Here is a 24100-nt window from a genome sequence, read left to right on the forward strand (position 1 = left end):
ATCTTAAATGCAAATTTACCCATTTATGAATATGTAAGTAAGGATAGGGTGAAAAATTAACAAATTCAGTTGTATTAAGCTCATGAGGTTTTCCACTAGAGGGGAGGGGAAAGAAAGTTATTTTGCTGCCTAGTTAGCCTAATTGGGTAACTTTAATAGACATGTGTTTATATGGATGTCTTCAAAATACGTTTTTGTCCCAAGCTTTATATCTTTTTTGATCAGCATCTCTACATTTGAGATACATTTTCGACACTAACCAAAAAAACCAGGGACCATTTTAGTATTCTGAGGTATTTCACGATTTACCAGATGCTGACGTTGATGTTATTGTTGATGAAATCTGAGGAAGCAGAAGTAGAAGTAGGATCTATGAAAAATTTCGACAGGGTTTTGTTTGTTAGTTTTGTTTTTCTAGCTTACGGCACACATCATATTCATAACATTACTAAACACGTCAACACTTAAGCACAGCAGGAGTCATTCAGAATTTATATATATATATATATATTAATCTATATCTATATAAATGTTCATATATATATAAATCTCTATATATGTATAGATACATCTATATATAGATAAATAATGAATGACTGCTGCTGTGCTTAGTGTGCTTAAACAATGGCTGTAGTAATGTCAGTAATGTTATGAATTTGATGAGCTAGTAAAATAAAACGTTGCACTCTTTTTCATTCACTAGGGAACTAATTCCTCAGTTGAATCTTCAGCCGTATGGAAACCTGAAACGTGGAGCCGTATGGAAACCTGAAAAAATATATGTTATATTTGATTCAATTTCAGGTAACAAAAAACCTAGAGCATCCCTGAGGATAGCACTTGAAAGTGTAGGAAACGTATTTCCAAAAAGTGCCTGAATGTTCAAACACGGACATAAACTCATATTCTTCAAGCCATATGAGGCTCTGTGTTCTTAAGACATAGCCCCATCTTCATCTAGCAATCGTTTTTAATGAGAACTTTTAGCAGTATAGGGAAGGATAGATGTCTAATTCTACTGTGAAATAAGAAATCTAGCCAGACACATGTATTGCTACCACATACCCAAAGAATTGTAGGAATTGTAAGTGTTCCCCTCACGCCTCGGGACAACAGTGTTCTTGGAGACAGCCATCATTTAGCTGATAAAGGGAAGACCTTTTGGTAGCACCCCCTGAATAGAGCATAGCCATTACCGCACCCAACCTACGTATATGCTATTCATGTAGGTGTGGTGGTAAAGTCCCTGTGGGATGTTTTCAGAGCAGCTACTGTATAGGGCCCCTTATTGGGCCTAGCATGCAGCGATGGCAAGCCAGAGGAGAGTTACGGCCGACACTGCGAAGAAGAAGGTGGCCAGGAGCCAGACTTTATCCGATAGGTCGTGTTGGCCTCTCACGGTGCACCACTTATCTGCAGTGTCATCCCCGAGGTCCCCAGGGCCTTTTTCTTTGTTGAGGAAAGCTACACAGCGGCGTAGAAGGCCAACCTGGGTTGGGCCTTTTCCTCCGGTCTCATGCCCTACCTCCTGAGTTTGTTGATGGAATTACCCGCCAGCTTCCTGGTTTGAGATGGGTGGAGTGGCTCCGCCCTTGGTTTCAGGAAGCACCACCAGGCCGTAGCACAAAAAGCGTGATGTAACCCAGACCCATGAATTCATTGACTCCCTGCTGTGGCCATTTTGGAAGAAAGTTTCAGTGGTCCTACGTAACGGACCTCAAAGGCAAGACAGAAGGATAAGTCCTCTCGTTACACACATCAACACCAGGGGGTAAAACTAGTAGCCATGACAACCCGGTTTTGACCATTAATTCGTGAAATTGGATAGTACTGAAAGTAATTGGTTTTGTTTTCAATGTCAAGTTTCAAGTATCGAGGCATCAAGTTTTGCTGAATGCTCTCACACTATACATTCACAGAATGAGTGCGGTTGTCTGAGGTAAGTTTGGAAGGCAGGAGCCAACAGGAAATTCCACTGCTTGGAAAAGCCTCGACCCATTTGGAAATATGTAATGCACACATTTTTATAGTGCACAAACTGCATTCTACATCTTGCTCTCCTCACCTCTCTTTTCCTTCCCTCTTGCTGCCTCTTCATTTGTATGTTTGAGTGTTTAATGTGTATGTGTTTAATTTGTATGAGACTTATTATTGCTACTTTGTTTGTTTTTCACTTGTCTTTGAGTACAGAGAAAATATATATAGGCCTATATGTAAAATGTTACTATTATTGCAAGTTTTAATGTTGTTATTATTGTATGGCATTAATGGTTAACAAGCAGTACTTGAATCCTTGCCAGGGATTTTTCAATAAAAGACTTTATATCTATGACCATGCTTAAAAGGTCCATCTGGCTTTGGGTGAGCAGGACATGGCATCTACAACCAGTGACGGAAAAAAGCATTTTTAGGACAAAAATCTAATAACAATTTTGAAAATTATTATTCAATTGCACTAATGCTTTTTATTTTTTCCCAATTTGAATCATAAAGAAAATTAAGATGAAAAATTCATTTTCATTTTCCAAAAATGCCCTGCTAGTGAACAATATTCAAATGCAGGGAAAGGAAAGGAAAAATCAAATTGTATTTGCATTTTCAAAAAAATGCCCTAGAAATTTGACAATATTTAAGAAGTAGAAGTGGAAAATGAAAATATTATGACAAATTTTATTTGTCATAATTTGAACGGCATTATCTGAGTCATAAATAAACTAAAAACACAATCTTCCAATTTGCATTTTCAAAACATGTCGATTGAAGTGGTTTCCTCCCACGGGAAAGCTGTTTTTTCAGATAGGTTTTGATGAAAGTCTGACCAGAATTCTGTTAGTCAGTTGATGATGCCACAATACAATGTGTTCCAGTGTTCTGATAGCACACCCCTCTGCCAGTCCGGTTCCCTTGAAGCGGGTCAGGCCGGCCATAATCCGTCGGTTTTACTCCCGCTGGCTCTGTCGGGACAGAAACACCAAATATGATTTGTTGTCATAGGCTAAGAGTTACCCTTCAAATCACAAATGATGTTTACTGACTCTGCTTTGAGTGAAGTCGCCACAGCTGTCCATATATGCACACATGATCTGATCTTTGAATAGGTCTTATTCTATTCTACTCAACTGTGAGTTGTTAGATACTTAATCTGTGTGAATTCGTTATAACAATACAATCTCACATGATCTTCAATCACTCACGTTTTCTTTCATGGGTAAGCCTATGAGGCCTCTAAACGTATTTTAAAACACTAGCCAGGGTCTGTGTATTATCTGTCACTCCCCATGTGGGTCCCTTCCACACTTGGTTGTTGGTGAGAGCAGACCAAGTTCCACCTGTTTGTGACCACTAAGTAGTTTTGATAAACAATGTCCAGTAAATGGGCAAATTAGAATTTGCTAATTCAGTTGGTATATAGGTTCCAGACCGGCATCCCAGTGTAGTGTAGAACCAGGTATCCATGAGTTGATGTAGGTTGTACTTCGCGCACCATTTGTTACATATTTGGCTAACATACTTTGAATATACACATAACTTTGAATACATTTTGCACATTTTCCACACAGGCACACACACACACTCACACACACACACACACACACACACACACACACACACACACACACACACACACACACACACACACACACACACACACACACACACACACACACAGGTGTGTGTGTGTGTGTGTGGTTACATATAGTTACATATAGTGGCATGATGAAAAAACAGAACAAATTGTTTGGTTTATTCTGAATGTTTTTGTAGGGCATTACATTGAAATAGTATAACTATATTATGAACATTGTGCTTGATTTGTTTATGTCTTGAATTTATGTAATTAAAACAATATACAAACATAAACTAAATATTGCATTCATACCTATACGCTATATTACCACTAGATGGCAGAATAAAACAAGTTAACTCAGTGTAGCTCCTCTCTCTCTCTCTCTCTCTCTCTCTCTCTCTCTCTCTCTCTCTCTCTCTCTCTCTCTCTCTCTCTCTCTCTCTCTCTCTCTCTCTCTCTCTCTCTCTCTCTCTCTCTCTCTCTCTCTCTCTCTCTCCCTCTCTCTCTTTCTCTCACTCTCTCTCTCTCTCTCTCTCTCTCTCTCTCTCTCTCTGTCTCTCTCTCTCTCTCTCTCTCTCTCTCTCTCTCTCTCTCTCTCTCTCTCTCTCTCTCTCTCTCTCTCTCTCTCTCTCTCTCTCTCTCCCTCTCCCTCTCCCTCTCTCGCTCTCTCTCTCTCTCTCTGGAAATTTACACAATGCATACGAGTAAATGTAAATACTGATTGGTCAATGGTCAACCATGCAAATAGGAAGATGAGGAATTTGGTTAACGTGTATGCTTTCGTTCGTATGGACTAAGCCTGCATAATAGTACTTTGAATAAGACGAGATAGGCCTTATTCTGTGCAGCAATTGCCTACACGAAATATGAACTCACCGTGGCAGTGTATCATTAGATTATCTCTGATAATGTAAGACAATACAACAGCATCACAACGCTCACAGTTATTATTACTATTTCAACCACTAGGGGTATTTTTAGGGATGACACCGTATTTTATGTGTGTACCTTTCTCCCGCTGCGTGAGAAACCAGAGGGAAATGTACATTATGTTGGCAGTGGGAACAAGAGTTGAAATGGTCCATTGTGAATTTCTAAGGAATAAGACTGAGCGATGTCGTGAGACAAAATAGGGAAACGAATCATTTGTCTGAAATGTGTAATGAAGAAAATGTGAATGTGTGTGTGTGTGTGTGTGTGTGTGTGTGTGTGTGTGTGTGTGTGTGTGTGTGTGTGTGTGTGTGTGTGCGCGTGTTTGTTTGTTTGTTTGTTTGTTTGTTTGTTTGTTTGTGGTGTGTGTGTGTGTGTGTGTGTGTGTGTGTGTGTGTGTGTGTGTGTGTGTGTGTGTGTGTGTGTGTGTGTGTGTGTGTGTGTGTGTGTGTGTGTTCATATTAAACATCAAATGAAACGCTGATGGAATGTTGACCTCTCAACATTAACCCACCCTCCAAAGTACAACCAGAGGGAAATGTACATTATGTTGGCAGTGGGAACAAGAGTTGAAATGGTCCATTGTGAATTTCTAAGGAATAAGACTGAGCGATGTCGTGAGACAAAATAGGGAAACGAATCATTTGTCTGAAATGTGTAATGAAGAAAATGTGAATGTGTGTGTGTGTGTGTGTGTGTGTGTGTGTGTGTGTGTGTGTGTGTGTGTGTGTGTGTGTGTGTGTGTGTGTGTGTGTGTGCGTGCGTGTTTGTTTGTTTGTTTGTTTGTGGTGTGTGTGTGTGTGTGTGTGTGTGTGTGTGTGTGTGTGTGTGTGTGTGTGTGTGTGTGTGTGTGTGTGTGTGTGTTCATATTAAACATCAAATGAAACGCTGATGAAATGTTGACCTCTCAGCATAATCGACTGGTGTAGCACTTCACCCCTGAGTTTTCTTTTTTTTTAAAAGCAATGGAAGACTCCCTCTTACGCATGCGTGTCATGACATTCTAGGATTCCAATGATGACCTCACACTGGGAACATTTATCGTACGGACAATGTCAAACTTTGAATGAAATACAATATTGAGGTACTTACGATTATTACGTACAACTATATTGTGTATAAGCAAATATATGTTCAATAAATGTTTTGGCCTATTGTTATTTGAAATGTGTATCTCTTACATTCTGTTTACTGCTGCTGTGACATCCACAATTTGTGGGATCAATAAAATACGTATGATATTATTGTACATCTCATCTGACCTCTAATTTCTAATGAATGAAATAGCAAGTTGAACATGCCTTGGTGGTTAGCTCCGACTCCAATCAAAAGGCATCTTTGTATTCTACACCTGAATGACTGACTGCCAAGTGTGACATCATCAGGCCTGCTCTCCTGGAAAGAGGCTATCATTGGTCTAATCCTACCGTTTAGGTGCAGGCACTTGATTAGGGGAGAAAGGAGCTGAGCAACGGCAATTTGGGTTGGGAAAGTAGCAATTTAGTTTAAACCCGAATAAACCAACCTGTTCTTTCACATCCATACAAGGTCAACAATGAATGACCGTGTGCTAAGAATAAAAAGAGGACCATTGTTCCAAAGTCTCCATAATGACCCAAACACACCTTTTGTTTATACCGGACCGGCCGAGAGCAGGCTATAGTTAGCCTTAATGCCAATGTCTGTTTTTGGCTGATGCGTTCACATTGTGACTTTCTGAAGTTGTTGTATGTCATTAGGAGTTCATTATTATAAGTGTTATGTAGTGTACCTTTAAATCTGGTAATTGCCTGTTGGAAATAGATTTGGTTGAAAGACTCAGAAGACAATAAAAGAAGATAATGTACTTCTAGACTTCTTTATACACCTCTGTTGTACATTTGTCTGGGACTTTTTGGTAAAAAAAATAAATAACTTTCATTATTCCACACTGACTGGAGGGAACAAACATGTCTGGTGCCTGGGTGACCCCAACATTATATTCTATGCTATTATAATAGATATAAAGACAAAATGCACAAAAATAAATGTCTGGCACCTCCAAAAATAGCACAGAGGAACTTTATTACACAACTTCATCTGTGCAATCGTTTACATTACTCTGCTGTAAAACAAGGCATGTAAAGATCAAAAGAACCATTAAAGCAAGCGCACTAGTTGTTTCTATCTCGTGTATCGTGCACACATATAAAGAGGTCGGGACCGGGGAGTGTGTGTGTGTGTGTGTGTGTGTGTGTGTGTGTGTGTGTGTGTGTGTGTGTGTGTGTGTGTGTGTGTGTGTGTGTGTGTGTGTGTGTGTGGATGTGGCAAAACACACCGGAAGATGTTTATAGGATGGTAAGAGGGGAACGAGATGTTAACTCCAGAGGAACAGAATAAAAAGATGGCACTTTGTCAGAATTGTTGAATTAGGACTACTTGGACTCTCAAACTTGGTATGAAGGTATAATGCATGATCTAGGCCTACTCTTAATAATCAGTATGACGTAATGTTCGATTGTGGGATTTTGCGTGGATGAGTATACGTTTGTCGTACCTCCCGGTATCCAGCAGGTGGAAATAGCAAGCTTTTATTGTCAAAGAGGTGATCTCTTAACATTTCATATAATGGAATTACAATAACTCCAATCCTTGAAACCTCTTGACAACTCTATTCACTACAATGCTAAGATGCAAACTCGTACAAAATAAATTATATTTGTGTCCATGCATACATATTTTATCAAGATAATTTAGAATTTAAAGGGGTTAGTCTCTATTCTGACCCAGAATTGACCTACTCTGCAACTCAAATGGCAGTTCATGCTGGCCTGCTTTTATTCAGGTCAAGAGGAACTCCCCATACAGTTAAGGAACTAATATATTGGAAAGCAAATATATCCGGTAAAAAAATTCAACAATTTGAAATGCACTCCACTGGGAGTAAATGATAGAGATACATGTAAGCTTATGTGTTTTGTTATACGTGCCAGTTTGCCGGTGTGTGTGTATACGTGTGCGGGCGTGTGTGTGTGCATTTCTTGTGAATCTGATTGAGTGTGTGTGTGTTAGTGAGATTGACCTGAGCAGTTAAACGTTTTAATGAATGGTCTAAAAGTGGAAGCTCATTAGTAGACAGTAATAATAGACATGGGGCTTCTCAGGGGCTTGGCAGGGTGTGATTCTGCCGGGTATACACTCATATTTATAGAACCCCTCCACAAAATAGTTCTCTGTAGTCTCTGTATATTTAATCAGCATTCCTAATATGCATTTCACACTATTGGTTTTATTGATATACTATAATTACAAATGTTGTGTTTTACATATAATAAAGTGCGTTTATCCTATTTTTCAAAATATAAGTTAGAAGTATTTCAAAGTATAAAATGTATCCTAGAAAACATGTTAAACAATAACACATTTCTCCTTCCCAGCAAAGTAAGCAAAAAATAATGTTTGAATGAATAAAAAAAACAAATTAATCAGTACTGTATGAAGCATATCAAACTGATATTATAAATGATCCGAGTCATTAATGCATTTAGGAATTTCAGGAATACTCTAGATAAGATTTCATTCACCTGCGTTATTTTCCGATTGACCCTTTTCTTTTGCCAGTTCAAACAAGGGGAGAGCCTGCGACAGATTCCTGCAGCTGGCTGAAAACGCCACTGACCCCTCCACCAATCAGCAACCCCCCTCGGCAAGGGGCATGTTCCGAGAGGGGCATTGTGGTTCCATCTTGGTTCCATCTATCTCAAATCATGTGGGTGGCATCCAGAAAAATGATGTGATGGTGTTCAAAGGGACACGCACGCTTCATACAATATAGGCAGTGCAGGCATAAAGCACTGCATGTAGCATTGACGCTATAGCTGGGTTGAGGAATTCTGCATTCCCCTCACCCAGCTAGCGTTTAGAACCAAGATGGCCGCTATAGGTGAATAAGGCCTGGTAAGCTAGGAAGCAAGTATTCAAAACATCCAGAGCAGTGGTCTTTAATATCTCAAGATTACAGCTGTCTGTTCCTGGCTACAGGTACAATACAAAACTATCATGACACCAACGGTAGTGGTGGCAGATATCAGACTGTGTCTTTAATACAAATTATACGATGAATGAATCAATAAATCATTTTCTTCATACATAGGTCATACGTTATGAAGAAGAAAACGTAACAATTGAGTGGATATGCAAATGACAAAGACATCATCATATATATTTACACCAATCCCGTTCACACATTAAAATTCATACAATCATAACCGAAAAGGGAATAGGCTGAAGCCAATGGCATATTTTTGCCCATCCTACTCAATACATACAATAACCCATTATATCAGCAGTACAGAAGCACGAAAAAACGCCTACGATAGGATTTATTGTTACACCAAAAGCATTATATGTATTTAATTCAAAATTGACTGCACTCTTTCATGCCAAACAAAGCGTAGCTTTAGGTACAGGCCCAGGGTCGAATTCATTTATATATCCGGTACCCAACCATTATTGACTATCTAATTCATAGATATTTAATAGCTATTTAATGCATAGCCAGCCAGCTCATTGGCTTGGCAAATTGAACAGTTATGCATGGGTCTACCGCTTGAACTAAATCCTTCAACTTTATGGGGGGAAGGGACCATTATATAATAATTTTATGAAAATAAATATATACCAGCTCCACACATGATTGTCTCTTCCAGTACTATGCCTCCTTTGTTTGGGCTACCGGTTTCAATTCAGACTGCAAGGTCGAACAAAATCATATTTCAGGGAAATTCCATGGGAAACGGGATTCATCCATGTCTGTGCTGATAGTCTCCGCTGTGACCTTCATTGCCCTGCTCTACTCTACTCCTGACCTTCTGTCAGAGATAGTCCCGTTACGTGCTTCTAGTTGCAAATATCAACAAGCACGTTATGGCTAATGTGATCTTTCTAGCTATCAATCAGTCTTTCTCTCTGTCAATCTGTCCGTCTATCTGTCCACTTATCTGTTTGTCCACCTGTCTGTACATCTAAAATGATGCATAAAAGGTTTTTTCTGGACCAAACTGTAACATGTAACAGTCATCCATGCATCATTCCTCCCAGTGTAAAAAAGCAAAGGCACCAGACCTTATGTATTAAGACCCCAGTTTGGCTTTGTGAGGACCTAAAATGCAGGAACATGGGGATGATGATGACACACATGTTTAAGGCTGACAGAGGGGATTATCTCAATGAATATAACACTGTTACGTGTCAAATGTAAAATGAAATGTTATATCCATATATGCATATCTATATATAGGCATATATTTATATATATATATATATTTAGATTGAGATTTTAATCATCTACTAATATTTGTCTTGTTTCTGTGAGTGCCCTTTGTATCTGATCCCATCGTGCTCTTACGGTTAGAACAATATATTCTCACCTGCTCTTTCTTGCCATCCTCTTGAGTCTGTGTTCCTGTGTTATTTTCAACGCCCTCCTTCTCCTCCTCCTCCTCCTCCTCCTCTCAATTCTCTCCTCGTTTTTCCTTTTCTGCACCTTCTCTTAGTCTCTCTCTGTCTCTCCCTCACTTGCTTTCTCTTTTTATCCATGTCTTCTTTCACTCTCTCTCTTTCCCATTGTCTCCCATTCTCTCTCCCTCTTTCCCCATTTTTGTGTCTCTTCCACTCTCTCATTCTCTCATTCTCTCTTTCCTTCCCTGTGTCTCTCTTCCTCTCTCTCCTTCCCTGTGTCTCTCTTCCACTCCCTCCTCCTCTCTTGTCTCTCTTCATCTCTCTCTTTTTCTGCATCTCTCTTCCTTTCTCTTTCTCTCAGTGTCTCGCTCTCCTTCTTTCACTGCCTCTCTTCCTCTTTCTATCCTTATCTCAGTGTCTCTCTGTCTCCGGGAGGTGAAGAAGTGTGAGACATTGGAGTTAGGTTATGAAACACTGCAGCACATTGATATTCATAGTGCCACCTTACTTTCAAAAGCACCTGAACGCACATGCACACACACACACACACACACACACACACACACACACACACACACACACACACACACACACACATACATGCCCACGTACATACATCTACTTGCACGAGCACACGCACACATGCACGTGCCCACGAACACTACTTGCACCGCCACACGCGCGCACGTGCCCACGCACACACATGTACTTGCACACGCACACACACACAGACAAATTTATATTTATATATAATGAACCATATCCAGGTGCACTCTCGGAAAAACTGAATGTTAAAAGCCAGAAAACACAGAAGAAGGCTGTGTCAGTGCATGACTACAGACATCTTTACAAACAAAGATCTCACAATACAATATTGTCTGGATAGTCTAAATCATATTATTATAGTTAAAATGATAAATACTTTATCATTTTAACGATAATATATTGAAAGGTGCAGTTTGCAGAATTGAGTGGCATTAAGAAGAACAGACTTGGCAGAGATTGTCCAGGAAGCTTAGCACTCTCTCGGACGCGCCATCAACATCAACTACTGGCAAGATGGAGTTCCACACGTCCACACACACTGTGGCATTATATACAGGTGTCATAGAAGTTTAACCCTCTCTTGGATGCAGATTGTAATTAGTTAAACTGATTGGTTTGCAGGCTTAAGCAGGAAAAAAATTACCCTGGTACCTTTGTAGAGTCCCATTCAACTCCATAATTTGTAATTATTGAATCGATCTAGGCAGATAATAACAATCGCGTTCAATGACCTACACTATGACCTATAGCTTCACTAAGTACCTAAATATATTTCATGGACTGATCAAGGAACCTGGGCCACCTGGCTCCAGCCCAGCGGCCCAGGTTGCCCGGGGGGGGGGGTGGTCGACGGAGTGTAGTCCGCTCTCCCCTAGCTCTCCCCTAGCTGGCGCCCGTGAGCGCATATGCGCTGCACCCGCTCAGGAACACACAGGGCTTGGTGTGAGTTGTTGTCGGTTTGTTGTTTTTACGCGTTAAGGGGCTGCGCGTCGCGTCTGGCAGAAAGGAGAACGCACCCTTTACCCGAGCCAGCCAATGGGGCCCCACCGTGGGAGCCTGCCTGCACTTACTCCACGGGACTGCGGTCAAGTGAGCCGCCATTCGTTCATCCGTGGTTATATGGAAAGCCAAGAAGGCCACAATCCGGCCCTAGAATGGCACGGTAAAAGTGCAAAACCGCACGGAAACCGTACGGATTCCGTACGGATTTGGCAAGAATCTTGCACTTTTACCGCGCCATTCTAGGGCCGGATTGTGGCCTTCTTGGCTTTCCATACGGTTAAGCCAGCCGTCACACAAAATCTTCGTGCGCCTTTACCGTTTCTCGTCTCCTTTGCCGTCTCTCGTCTCGAGCTTCTCGCTCACAACCAATCACGTTCTTCTGGTCGCTAGTTCTTAATTGATTTCAGCTGCGTCTCCCCCGCCTCTCCTCATAAGGCGCCCCCACCGTGCCGGATGTTAATCGTTTATTTTGCGTTGGATTGCGTGGGCTGAACAATCCGGACATCGTGGCCACCGACGTGGACCCCGCGAACCACGCAGTGAGTAACGCGGGGTACTTCCTTCATGGGCACTGCACATGTTACACTCTCCCCATCTCCTCCTGTCGTCTGTTCTTGCCCCTCTATTGTACATGTTTTACCGCTGGAGGTTAATGTGGATTTGCTGATGGAAGTGGTAGTTTGTGTTGAGTGGTTTATATATGGGATCGACTGACTAACGCTGCGGACCGCTACAGCACCGACCACCACACTGGGAAGCGTCCTCTGCTCACTGTGGAAGCAGTATGGAAGAACTGCAGCAACTCTGATGGAAACTACAGGACCGCCACGCTGTTGAACACAAACTGTTGTAGGCCTACTACAAACAGAGGCGGTCCCACTCGGTTAAAGTTCTTGTGGTCAATGCGGCAGACCGCTGGACCTGGACGTCACCTTCTGCAGATACTTAACTGCCCTCAGGGAATCCACGGATAACTTGAAACATGTCCGACTCCACATGTCCGAAAAATCCAGGATGGAAACTTGTGGAAGGAAGAAAGAGTTCTGTTTTTGCTCAACCCATAACCCCACTGAGCCCTTCTGTGGAAACCTGTCTGACTGACCCTACTGACTGGGGGCCTGTTGTGTGTTTGGTTGGTCTGGTAGAAGGTTTGCTGCTTGTGATCTGCAAGGTGGTCCTGGGTTAGATGCGGTGTCTGACTTGCACACCACTCTCCCAATTCTATTCTTCTCTTTGCTACTTTTCTACTTTCAATACACTTGCTGCTGCTGCTGTTGACCGCTGGTGGTGCAATGTGGTTTTTATTCGCGTATGTTCTGTGGACTTTGCATTTGTATTTTAATGAACACGTTTACTGCCCGTTAGACCTCGGATTGGCAAACCTAAACTCCTTCACTGGCAAAATGTAGATGCAACTTAAATGCCCAAATTAACACTTCAATATTCGTTTTGCGTATTTCACCAATAGCTTCGGAACTAGACGGACCTCGTATATAATTTGCTCTTCAAAGATGCGGTCAGGCGCCCCTCCGTTATATAACGTTTTCTGCTCGGTACGAAATAGACCGACCAATAGCAACCCTTTAGGCCATCTAATGTGAGGTTAGATATACGCAACATGTAGAGGTGTTTCAACAACAAAGATGGAAGTTAGAACTAAAGACTGTATATGCTCACTAAAAGAACGAACGACTACTACTCAAAGATTTTGAGGAATATGTATTTCTGCATCACCCGTTCCAATGCTATGATTAGTCGAGGCCTATCCAATAGCATCGACCCATTTTATATCGCGCCCTTTAGACGCGCCCCTTGGAAATTGAACAACGCATTTCAACGCAGAGGATCCAGAAGGATTTCACAACGAGTCCATTGGAAGATATCGAGGAACATGAACATCACCAATGAAGGAGAGTAACGTTTCCACTTGCTATAGGAATTTAGTGAAGCACTAAATAGTTAATAATAATAAAATGTGGTCACCATTTATTGACTCGTTGGGTAAGACTTGCTTTACTAATATAACCGCGTTAAAACTATTCATTTACTTTTCTTGTGTAGTTTCCCACTATTCATTAAATGTTTTATAGAAGTACTAATGTGTATAGTTCTATTAATTACATTTTTATAACAATTAATCATTATCCAGGATTTGAACATTTTCTACCCAAGCTCATGCGTCCCAAATAATTTATGAACAGTGGTTTGTTTTTGTTCAGGAGCGGCTTGTACTCCCAGAGGCTTCAACAGAGGGTCTGGAGCTGGGAGCTGCAGGTGGATGGTGGCCAGGAGCCGTTCAGTCCTACAGGAACGACGGGTGAGCCGTGGAACTGCACATCCTATAAACTCCTCCATGGCGTCGTCAAACGGTTCAGAATAAAACTGGAATTCAGCCATCACTGGAGTTTATAGGAAATGATACTTCTCAAGAACGCCCAGTATGGGAGAAGATAAGCTACTGACGTCTGAGTGAGCGAGGAGAAAAAATCTCCAGTGTTGAAATAGATTGTATCTTGTTTCAGTAGAGGTGATGGAGGTGCTCGCCATGAGGTCCGTGGCGGTCGTCTGGAGGTGCTCGTCTGGAGGTCCGTGGCGGTCGTCTGGAGGTGCTCACCTGGAGGTCCATGGCGGTCGTCTGGAGGTGCTCGTCTGGAGGTCCGTGGCGGTCGTCTGGAGGTGCTCGCCGTGGCGGTCGTCTGGAGGTGCTCGTCTGGAGGTCCGTGGCGGTCGTCTGGAGGTGCTCGCCGTGAGGGCCGTGGCGGTCGTCTGGAGGCGCTCGCTGCAGGTGGAGGGAAGGCCGAGAGCCGTGCAGCCCAAGGGATGCAGAACGGTGAGACACGCAGCTGCACAGCTGCACATTTTTTCTAGGCTTGGTGAATTGTTTAGAATTAAACCTTTGACATGCAGCCACAGCAACTCTGAGGTGTTCTGAAAAATGTCAGATGCATTCTCAGCCACTAGGACCAGCTCCAGGATGTAGGCTAGGTGTGTGTGTGGCTGGCTGTTGGGTTAAATAATACCTCACTCAAGACTGCACAGTTTGGCATCAGTGAGATCCGTGGGAGCTAAAGCGGAGGAGGAGTTGATTATCTGCATCATGTACGGGGAGAAATGTGCAGTGTGCAAATGGAACGTGTCATTCGCCTTTCAGAAGGACTGAGGCGGAGGCCAGCCTGGAGGCGGAGGCCAGCCTGGAAGTCCTGGATGCGTCCAACCTGGAAGGGGCAGCATGGAGGGGCCAGGTGGCGGCTCCTCATCCAGTAAAGTTAAACTCTTCTTCAGTGCATCATGAAAGGGGAGAAATGTTCCAGTGTGCAACTGGAACTTGTCTCTCACATTACAGAAGGGCCCAGAGGCGGCCAACCTGGAAGGCCTGGAGACGGCGGAGGTCCTGGAGGCGGAGGCCAACCTGGAGGTCCTGGAGGCGGTGGGCCTGGAGGCGGCGGCGGCAGCGGCCATCCTGGAGGCGGACTACCTGGAGGTCCTGGAGGCGGATTGTGGAGACCATCCTGGAGGGCCTGGAGGTGGCGTCCACATGGTGGCGGCCGGCCTGGAGGCGGTGGCCAACCTGGAGGTCCTGGAGGCGGTGGGCCTGGAGGCGGCGGCGGCAGCGGCCATCCTGGAGGCGGACTACCTGGAGGTCCTGGAGGCGGATTGTGGAGACCATCCTGGAGGTCCTGGAGGTGGCGTCCACATGGTGGTGGCCGGCCTGGAGGCGGTGGCCAACCTGGAAGTCCTGGAGGCGGTGGGCCTGGAGGCGGCGGCAGCGGCCATCCTGGAGGCGGACTACCTGGAGGTCCTGGAGGCGGATTGTGGAGACCATCCTGGAGGGCCCGGCGGCGGCGTCCTGGAGGGCCCGGAGGCGGAGGCTCCTCATCCAGTAAAGCTAAACTCTTCTCCAGTGCATCATGAACGGGGAGGAATGTCCGGGGTGCAAATAGAACGCGTGTCTCATTTCAGAAGAAATGAGGCGACGTTGCGGAGGTCCAGGCGGTTGGCCCGGTGGAGGTCCTGGAGGAGACGGCCTGGAGGTGGAGGACGGCTGGGGGATCCGGCGGTGGAGGTCCGAAGGCAGCTCGTGTTTAGACCAACCAGCTCCTCATCCATGGAAGGTAAGCTCCTTCTCCAGGTCAATCTGATCAACGAGAAAATCAAAGAACGGAGCCATGAACTGGTGGTATCGCCATTTGGGGCCTAAACTCTAATGTTTGACTCAAGTAACTGCAGTGTTTCCCCCAGCACTGTATGGTTAAGGCCGTCTTAACAGTAGGGCCCCACCTTGACTACCAATGTAGAAAAATTATATATAAAAAATAATTATGCAATAACAAAGTGCAAAACTCGTAGGGAAAGAGAACATGCTTTCCTCAAGTACAAAAAATATAGATAAATAATTTGTTGGTAATACTGTATACTGTTCAAAACAATAGTCGTGCCATAAAGCATTTTGAATGCAATTAAAAAGGCGGTTGTATGTATTATTGCGAACTGAAACCCTCACCGAAGACCCCCCCCCACCACCTTGACTAAGACATTGTCTGGGGGAAACACTGAACTGGGTTGTATCACTTAGTAGTGAGTACACTAGGGTAGCTGGGTTATCTCCAAATGGTAACTGAGTGTTTGCTCCAGCAGGATTGAAGGAGTCACTGGGGATGAAGATCACTGCTCAGGGGCTGACGACCCCCCCCCCCCCCCTCCTCATCTTTCTGGAGAAGGTGTATAAATCTACAGCTGATGTGATTAAAGTTCTGCAGTTCAGATCCGCTGATAAATGGTCCCATACCGTATCCACAGCGTCCTCATGGTGCAGGCGGTCAAACCTCCACCTCTTTGAAGAGACCAAGCAGCTTGATGACTGACTGGTTCCTTATACTCAGGACCTCGAGCAGAGGATAGACCTAAGGCCTACAGCGCAGCAGACTAGAGACTCCATGTGGAACCGGTAAGATACTGGATTCAACATCTTGAAGACATTTTCATTTATTCAACAGGCTTAGTTTTGTTTGGCGGGTATGTTGCTTTGCTTCTAGGGGCTTCTTCTGTAACAAACTTTCTAGAGAATAAGATCCGACTTCAGCCAATCAGTGGGATGTCCTTGAACAAGAGCCAATGGCTGAAGGTGCTCAAACGCATTCTTTTGACTCGCTCCTCTACTGTTGCTGTAATCAAGCTGGATCGCTATTTTGCTCCTTCTACTGACAAAATCAAGTCTGCCACCTGGTGGCCGATGAGGGCGTAGCAAATCGGGGCACATTGGAAACATGATAAGAGCCTGTTTTTGATGGTTGGATCGTACACCTAAATGTTTTTACATCAAAATATCACCGAACCCCATGTTGGACAATGCTTGTTTTCATCCTTTCTATGTTTAGCTTTGATTTATCCTTACCTTTTCATGTGACCCATTCCCCTTAGGTTCAATTAAGTTGACCTCTCCTTCAGGCGACTTAAAGGGAGACCAGATGTGCGGCAGCTGGGTGTCATGGTGCAGAGACCCAACGCTGGTAAATATTTACTTCCTCCTTGAACAGACCTAACACGTCAAACGGCAATTATATAATCCCTCCTGATCTTTATAAAGGTCTGAAGACCAGTCTTTTCTGTGAACATCTCCACTGATGAGTGTGCTCTTAATTAAATTAAAGTTAATTAAATGCAGTAACTCCAATGCACCTGGAGGCTCGTATTGACATTTTTTGAAACCTGGTTCTCCAGCACTAGGACTGTTGCGGTAAATAAATGTTTTTTTGCTAATTTAAGTCTATGAAATCAAATGCTGATTGAGACCAGATGGGGCTGTTCCTGCATTTATAGACATTTCATTGCCCTTGAAACTGATTCTACTTTTTGCATCAATTTACTTCACAGTACTGAACTACACCAGTGTGTCCTACTCCCCATAAACCCTGAGGATCCCTGGCTACACCAGCACATTAATCCACACCCAACATTAACACACAGTGCACACTCTATAGAGCTTGTAAGTCCGCCCCTTGCGGCGGGACCTCGTGAGATCGTAAAATATGACTGGGTTTCAATGGAGAGAAAGTAAATATTTTCTCCATTATGTTGCACCACATTTTGGGGGAAGAATGTTTGAATCAATCTTTGTCATTTATTTCTGTACTCCATATCTGTAATCCCAGCTGTTGTATTTTAACACGGTAGCTGGGAACCCTCTTTATAGGGAGCGACTAGAGGGACGAGGCTGGAAGCAAACCTGAGCCTGGATCTTAACCTTCTTTCTAAACCTAATGCCGCAATTTAACCTCAAATAAAGTGAGGCCTAAAGTAACTTGACTCTCTTGCCTAAACTCGCTTGCATAAAACCTGAACTTGCTTGGCTAAACTCGCTTGCCTAATACCTGAACTTGCTTGCCTAAACTCGCTTGCCTAATACCTGAACTCGCTTGCCCAATACCTGAACTTGCTTGCGTAAACTCGCTTGCCTAATACCTAAACTCGCTTGCCTAAACTCGCTTGCCTAAACTCGCTTGCCTAAACTCGCTTGCCTAAACTCGCTTGCCTAATACCTGAACTTGCTTGCCTAAACTCGCTTGCCTAATACCTAAACTCGCTTGCCTAAACTCGCTTGCCTAATACCTGAACTTGCTTGCCTAAACTCGCTTGCCTAATACCTGAACTCGCTTGCCTAATACCTGAACTTGCTTGCGTAAACTCGCTTGCCTAATACCTATTACTCGCTTGCCTAATACCTGAACTCGCTTGCCTAAACTCGCTTGCCTAATACCTGAACTTGCTTGCATAAAACCTAACGTGCTTAGCTTGACTCGCTTGCCTGTACTCGCTTGGCTAAACTCGCTTGCCTAATACCTGTAGTCCCTTGCCTAAAACCTAAACTTGCTTGTCCAAACACGTTACACAAAGTTAACCATCCATAATCTTTAACCCAAACCAGACTTGTCCCTGGGTCGCTCCACTTTAATTAAGAAGTTTCTTCTTTTACCTCATCTGCGTTTTGAGTTTCATTCTTTGAGGGCTTGAAGTGCTTTGGAGGATATTTGAACCTTTGTTCGCCAAATGTTCAGTGTCCTTGAATGTAATGTCTATGGTCTGACGATAATCTGACCTCTTCATGAAGCAGAATGTGTGTGAATGTTGTCCCGTGAGCTCCAGGCTCTCTGTGGGCCTGTCAACGTCTCTTTAGCAAAAGGTTGGAGAGTGAAATTCATTTTTGTGCCATTTTCATGTGTTCCTGAGTATTTCAGACCTGTGGTGTTTCACATGAGACCTTAATGGGAACATTTCTTTTTCTGCCTGCATACGTAATGCCTACATTAGTAGGGTGATCACTGTTGATCCCAATATTGTTCATTAACCACCTCATTCTTGTATGATTTTTTTCGATAAGGATTACAAATCATGTAATTTGAGCATATTTGCAAATGGCTCCAAATATCAGATTGTGTAAACGAATGAAATGTAACCTGCTTGATTTAAAGAAAATAAAACATCCAAATATTATAAACCTGTTTTGTGTTGCTCTCTTACATGTGGAAATAAAACGCAGATAGATATGTTTAGCTCTGATTTGCTGCCTCCTTTTGGTGTGGTGCTGGGATTTGTTTAATATACTATTATCATTGCCAGGATAAGTTAATAACCTAGTATAGCCTACCCGGAAAAGAAGGGATATGATGGCCAGGGCAGGCTGTTTCGGTGTCCTGTTAACATATTGTGAGCGGATTTGTGAACATTCTCGGTGAAGGAAATTCAATTGCAAACGTTAATCAACATGCAGGACCATTCAGCGAACACTTCACATATTTCTCACCAACAGAACGGTCACTCTTTGCGCTTCTTGTGATTTTAAAGTCCTGGCGCCCCCTACTGGAGTTCTTTGATAATTCTTGCCCGCGGTGACCTCAGTCACATTTCTTCCTCGACTCAACTTTCTTGGCCAAGAGATCTGTGACATCTGTGTCTCTTTCTCCTTCTCCCTCTGTCTCTCTCCTTCTCTCTGTGTCTCTCTCCTTCTCTGTGTCTCTCTCCTTCGCCCTCTCTCTGTCTCTCTCCTTCTCTCTGTCTCTCTCTGTCGCCCTCTCTCCGTGTGTCTATCTCTCCTTCTCTCTTAGCCCACCACACACCGGCGCCGCGGTGCGCATTTTACGTGCGTCAATTGCCGCCCCTATAGCACCAATGCCCAGCTTGAGCCATTTCGCAACCAAAATCTGGTTACCGCCGATATGTTACTCATATAGATTACTGTTAGATTTAAACAGCAAAGATGGAGACATGTTAGAAGTCAACATAATTTATTGCACCAATTTAAAATTCCAAAAATACATGCAGAGCCGAAATGTACCGGTCAAACGCCACGTCACAAGGCATATAATAGGCTCCAATCAAATGATTCCATTGCTCTTGTGTGACCATCTTGTGTGACCTTGAATTTGACCATCGTGGTTAAAATGTTCTTGTATTGATCAATGACAGACATAGCCTACTCTAGAAAAGTCATGCGGAGACCAGCGGGTGTCGGAGAATTTCTGCAGGCGTTTTTTGTTGCGATTGTTTACCGTAAAGCACTGTAGGCGCTTTGGTGAGGCTGTGAGATGAAGTTCATTGTTTATTGGACCGTGTCTAGTTACAAAAATTCCTAACGGTGCACAATCGGAAAGTTGAGAGCGTGGTTTCTGCAGTGAACGTAGACTGCTGCGGGAAACTGCTGCGATGCGTTCCTGAACGCCTCACTCGTTCCCACCGTCATCGCACTGCCAAAAATAACTGCGGTCAAGTGAGCCGCTATTCGTTCATCCGCGGTTAAGCCAGCCGTCACACAAAATCTTCGTGCGCCTTTACTCTAAACATCCTTTGGTTGGTATCTCGCAACGTTTTCAAAATAAAACCCTTCACCTATGTGCGTAGATATATAGAACACTAGCTGTCTTACACTGCGGTCAAGCCAGCCGACTCGTCAAGATCGGTGGTCAAGCCAGCCGACTCAGTTTTTTGCCGTACCTGTATATACTAGCCATTACGCTAATAGCGTCTTAGAACTAGTTTCAAATAAAAGCATTCGTCGGGTACATACAAAAAGACAGTCAATAAAAGCAAATACTATCAAAGGAAATGTACGGCCGTTGTGGTATTTACTTTCAAAATAAAAGCCCACCAAACATTCCAATATGAGACATATTACATATGGTTTTGGATACGATTTAAAAGAAAATGCCCTGTTATTCCAGGCTAATTTCACTGCAGGGCGATAGTTCAAGACCCCACAGGGTCACCCAAGAAGTTTCAGGACATTCTGATGCGTAGTTTCAAAATAAAAGCCCACCAAATATGAGACGTATTACAAATGATTTTGGATTCGATTTAAAAGAAAATGCCCTGTTATTCCCGACTCATTCCACTTGAGGGTCATAGTTCACAACCCCATAGTGTCACCCAAGAAGTTTCATTCACTTTCAAATTAAAAGCCCACTAGATTTTGAAATATGAGCCATATTAGACATGATTTTGGATTAAATTTAAAAGGAAACGCCCTGTTATTCTTGAACTATAACCCTGAAGTGAAATGAGCCTGAAATAACAGGGCATTTTCTTTTAAATTGAATCCAAAATCATAGGTAATATGTCTCATATTGGAAACTTTGGTTGGCTTTTATTTTTAAACTCCACATCAGAATGTTCTGAAACCTTTTGCGTGACCCCATGGGGTCGTGAACTATAACCGTGAAGTGAAATGAGCCTGAAATAACAGGGCATTTTCTTTTAAATTGAATCCAAAATCATATGTAATATTTTTATCAAATTGGAGATTTTGGTTGGCTTTTACTTTGAAACTCCACATCAGAATGTTCTGAAACTTCTTGTGTGACCTCATGGGGTCTTGAACTATAACCCTGAAATGAAATGAGCCTGAAATAACAGGGCATTTTCTTTTTAAATTGAATCCAAAATCATATGTAATATATCTCATATTGGAAACTTTGGTTGGCTTTTATTTTGAAACTCCACATCAGAATGTTCTGAAACCTTTTGCGTGACCCCATGGGGTCGTGAACTATAACCCTGAAGTGAAATGAGCCTGAAATAACAGGGCATTTTCTTTTAAATTGAATCCAAAATCATATGTAATATGTCTCATATTGGAAACTTTGGTTGGCTTTTATTTTGAAACTCCACGTCAGAATGTTCTGAAACCTTTTGCGTGACCCCATGGGGTCGTGAACTATGCCCCTGAAGTGAAATGAGCCTGAAATAACAGGGCATTTTCTTTTAAATTGAATCCAAAATCATATGTAATATGTCTCATATTGGAAACTTTGGTTGGCTTTTATTTTGAAACTCCACATCAGAATGTTCTGAAACCTTTTTCGTGACCCCATGGGGTCATGAACTATAACCCTGAAGTGAAATGAGCCTGAAATAACAGGGCATTTTCTTTTAAATTGAATCCAAAATCATATGTAATATGTCTCATATTAGAGATTTTGGTTGGCTTTTACTTTGAAACTCCAGATCAGAATGTTCTGAAACTTCTTGGGTGACCCCAGGGGGTCTTGAACTATAACCCTGAAGTGAAATGAGCCTGAAATAACAGGGCATTTTCTTTTAAATTGAATCCAAAATCATATGTAATATGTCTCATATTGGAAACGTTGGTTGGCTTTTATTTTGAAACTCCACGTCAGAATGTTCTGAAACCTTTTTCGTGACCCCATGGGGTCGTGAACTATAACCCTGAAGTGAAATGAGCCTGAAATAACAGGGCATTTTCTTTTAAATTGAATCCAAAATCATATGTAATATGTCTCATATTGGAGATTTTGGTTGGCTTTTACTTTGAAACTCCACATCAGAATGTTCTGAAACTTCTTGGGTGACCCCAGGGGGTCTTGAACTATAACCCTGAAGTGAAATGAGCCTGAAATAACAGGGCATTTTCTTTTAAATTGAATCGAAAATCATATGTAATATGTCTCATATTGGAAACTTTGGTTGGCTTTTATTTTGAAACTCCACGTCAGAATGTTCTGAAACCTTTTGCGTGACCCCATGGGGTCGTGAACTATAATCCTGAAGTGAAATGAGCCTGAAATAACAGGGCATTTTCTTTCAAATTGAATCCAAAATCATATGTAATATTTTTATCATATTGGAGATTTTGGTTGGCTTTTACTTTGAAACTCCACGTCAGAATGTTCTGAAACCTTTTGCGTGACCCCATGGGGTCGTGAACTATAATCCTGAAGTGAAATGAGCCTGAAATAACAGGGCATTTTCTTTTAAATTGAATCCAAAATCATATGTAATATTTTTATCATATTGGAGATTTTGGTTGGCTTTTACTTTGAAACTCCACATCAGAATGTCCTGAAACTTCTTGGGTGACCCTGTGGGGTCTTGAACTATAACCCTTAAATGAAATGAGCCTGAAATAACGGGGCATTTTCTTTTAAATTGAATCCAAAATCATATGTAATATATCTCATATTGGAAACTTTGGTTGGCTTTTATTTTGAAACTCCACATCAGAATGTTCTGAAACCTTTTGCGTGACCCCATGGGGTCGTGAACTATAACCCTGAAGTGAAATGAGCCTGAAATAACAGGGCATTTTCTTTTAAATTGAATCCAAAATCATATGCAATATGTCTCATATTGGAAACTTTGGTTGGCTTTTATTTTGAAACTCCACGTCAGAATGTTCTGAAACCTTTTGCGTGACCCCATGGGGTCGTGAACTATACCCCTGAAGTGAAATGAGCCTGAAATAACAGGGCATTTTCTTTTAAATTGAATCCAAAATCATATGTAATATGTCTCATATTGGAAACTTTGGTTGGCTTTTATTTTGAAACTCCACATCAGAATGTTCTGAAACCTTTTTCGTGACCCCATGGGGTCATGAACTATAACCCTGAAGTGAAATGAGCCTGAAAGAACAGGGCATTTTCTTTTAAATTGAATCCAAAATCATATGTAATATGACTCATATTGGAGATTTTGGTTGGCTTTTACTTTGAAACTCCACATCAGAATGTTCTGAAACTTCTTGTGTGACCCCAGGGGGTCTTCAACTATAACCCTGAAGTGAAATGAGCCTGAAATAACAGGGCATTTTCTTTTAAATTGAATCCAAAGTCATATGTAATATGTCTCATATTGGAAACTTTGGTTGGCTTTTATTTTGAAACTCCACATCAGAATGTTCTGAAACTTTTTGCGTGACCCTATGGGGTCCTGAACTATAACCCTGAAGTGAAATGAGCCTGAAATAACAGGGCATTTTCTTTTAAATTGAATCCAAATTCATATGTAATATGTCTCATATTGGAAACTTTGGTTGGCTTTTATTTTGAAACTCCACGTCAGAATGTTCTGAAACCTTTTGCGTGACCCCATGGGGTCTTGAACTATAATCCTGAAGTGAAATGAGCCTGAAATAACGGGGCATTTTCTTTTAAATTGAATCCAAAATCATATGTAATATGTCTCATATTGGAAACTTTGGTTGGCTTTTATTTTGAAACTCCACATCAGAATGTTCTGAAACTTTTTGCGTGACCCTATGGGGTCTTGAACTATAACCCTGAAGTGAAATGAGCCTGAAATAACAGGGCATTTTCTTTTAAATTG

General features: G+C 42.4%; 1 protein-coding gene and 2 long non-coding RNA genes across 4 annotated transcripts; all 3 read left to right on the forward strand.

Moving 5' to 3' along the window:
* The first annotated feature begins 11727 nt into the window (after positions 1–11727).
* On the forward strand, positions 11728–14059 carry LOC115531844 (uncharacterized). 2 transcript variants are annotated; one of them, XR_003973955.1, is made up of 3 exons: positions 11728–12024; positions 12222–13802; positions 14008–14059. It is a non-coding gene; the product is annotated as an uncharacterized LOC115531844 (long non-coding RNA). The 2 variants fall into 2 exon arrangements; XR_003973954.1 differs by having other exon boundaries at positions 13705–13802.
* Positions 14060–14420: 361 nt separating this feature from the next.
* LOC115532639 (uncharacterized) lies at positions 14421–15579 on the forward strand. Its single transcript, XM_030342512.1, has 4 exons — positions 14421–14461; positions 14637–14745; positions 14829–15365; positions 15446–15579. Exons 1-4 carry the CDS (start codon positions 14421–14423, stop codon positions 15452–15454), a joined length of 696 nt encoding a protein of 231 aa, XP_030198372.1. The 3' UTR covers positions 15455–15579.
* A 924-nt stretch (positions 15580–16503) lies between these two features.
* Positions 16504–17851, forward strand: LOC115532561 (uncharacterized). Its single transcript, XR_003974070.1, has 3 exons — positions 16504–16607; positions 16904–16992; positions 17357–17851. It is a non-coding gene; the product is annotated as an uncharacterized LOC115532561 (long non-coding RNA).
* Positions 17852–24100: the final 6249 nt, after the last annotated feature.

The sequence above is a fragment of the Gadus morhua genome, chromosome 19 (genome assembly GCF_902167405.1).
Source record: "Gadus morhua chromosome 19, gadMor3.0, whole genome shotgun sequence".
Taxonomy (NCBI): domain Eukaryota; kingdom Metazoa; phylum Chordata; class Actinopteri; order Gadiformes; family Gadidae; genus Gadus; species Gadus morhua.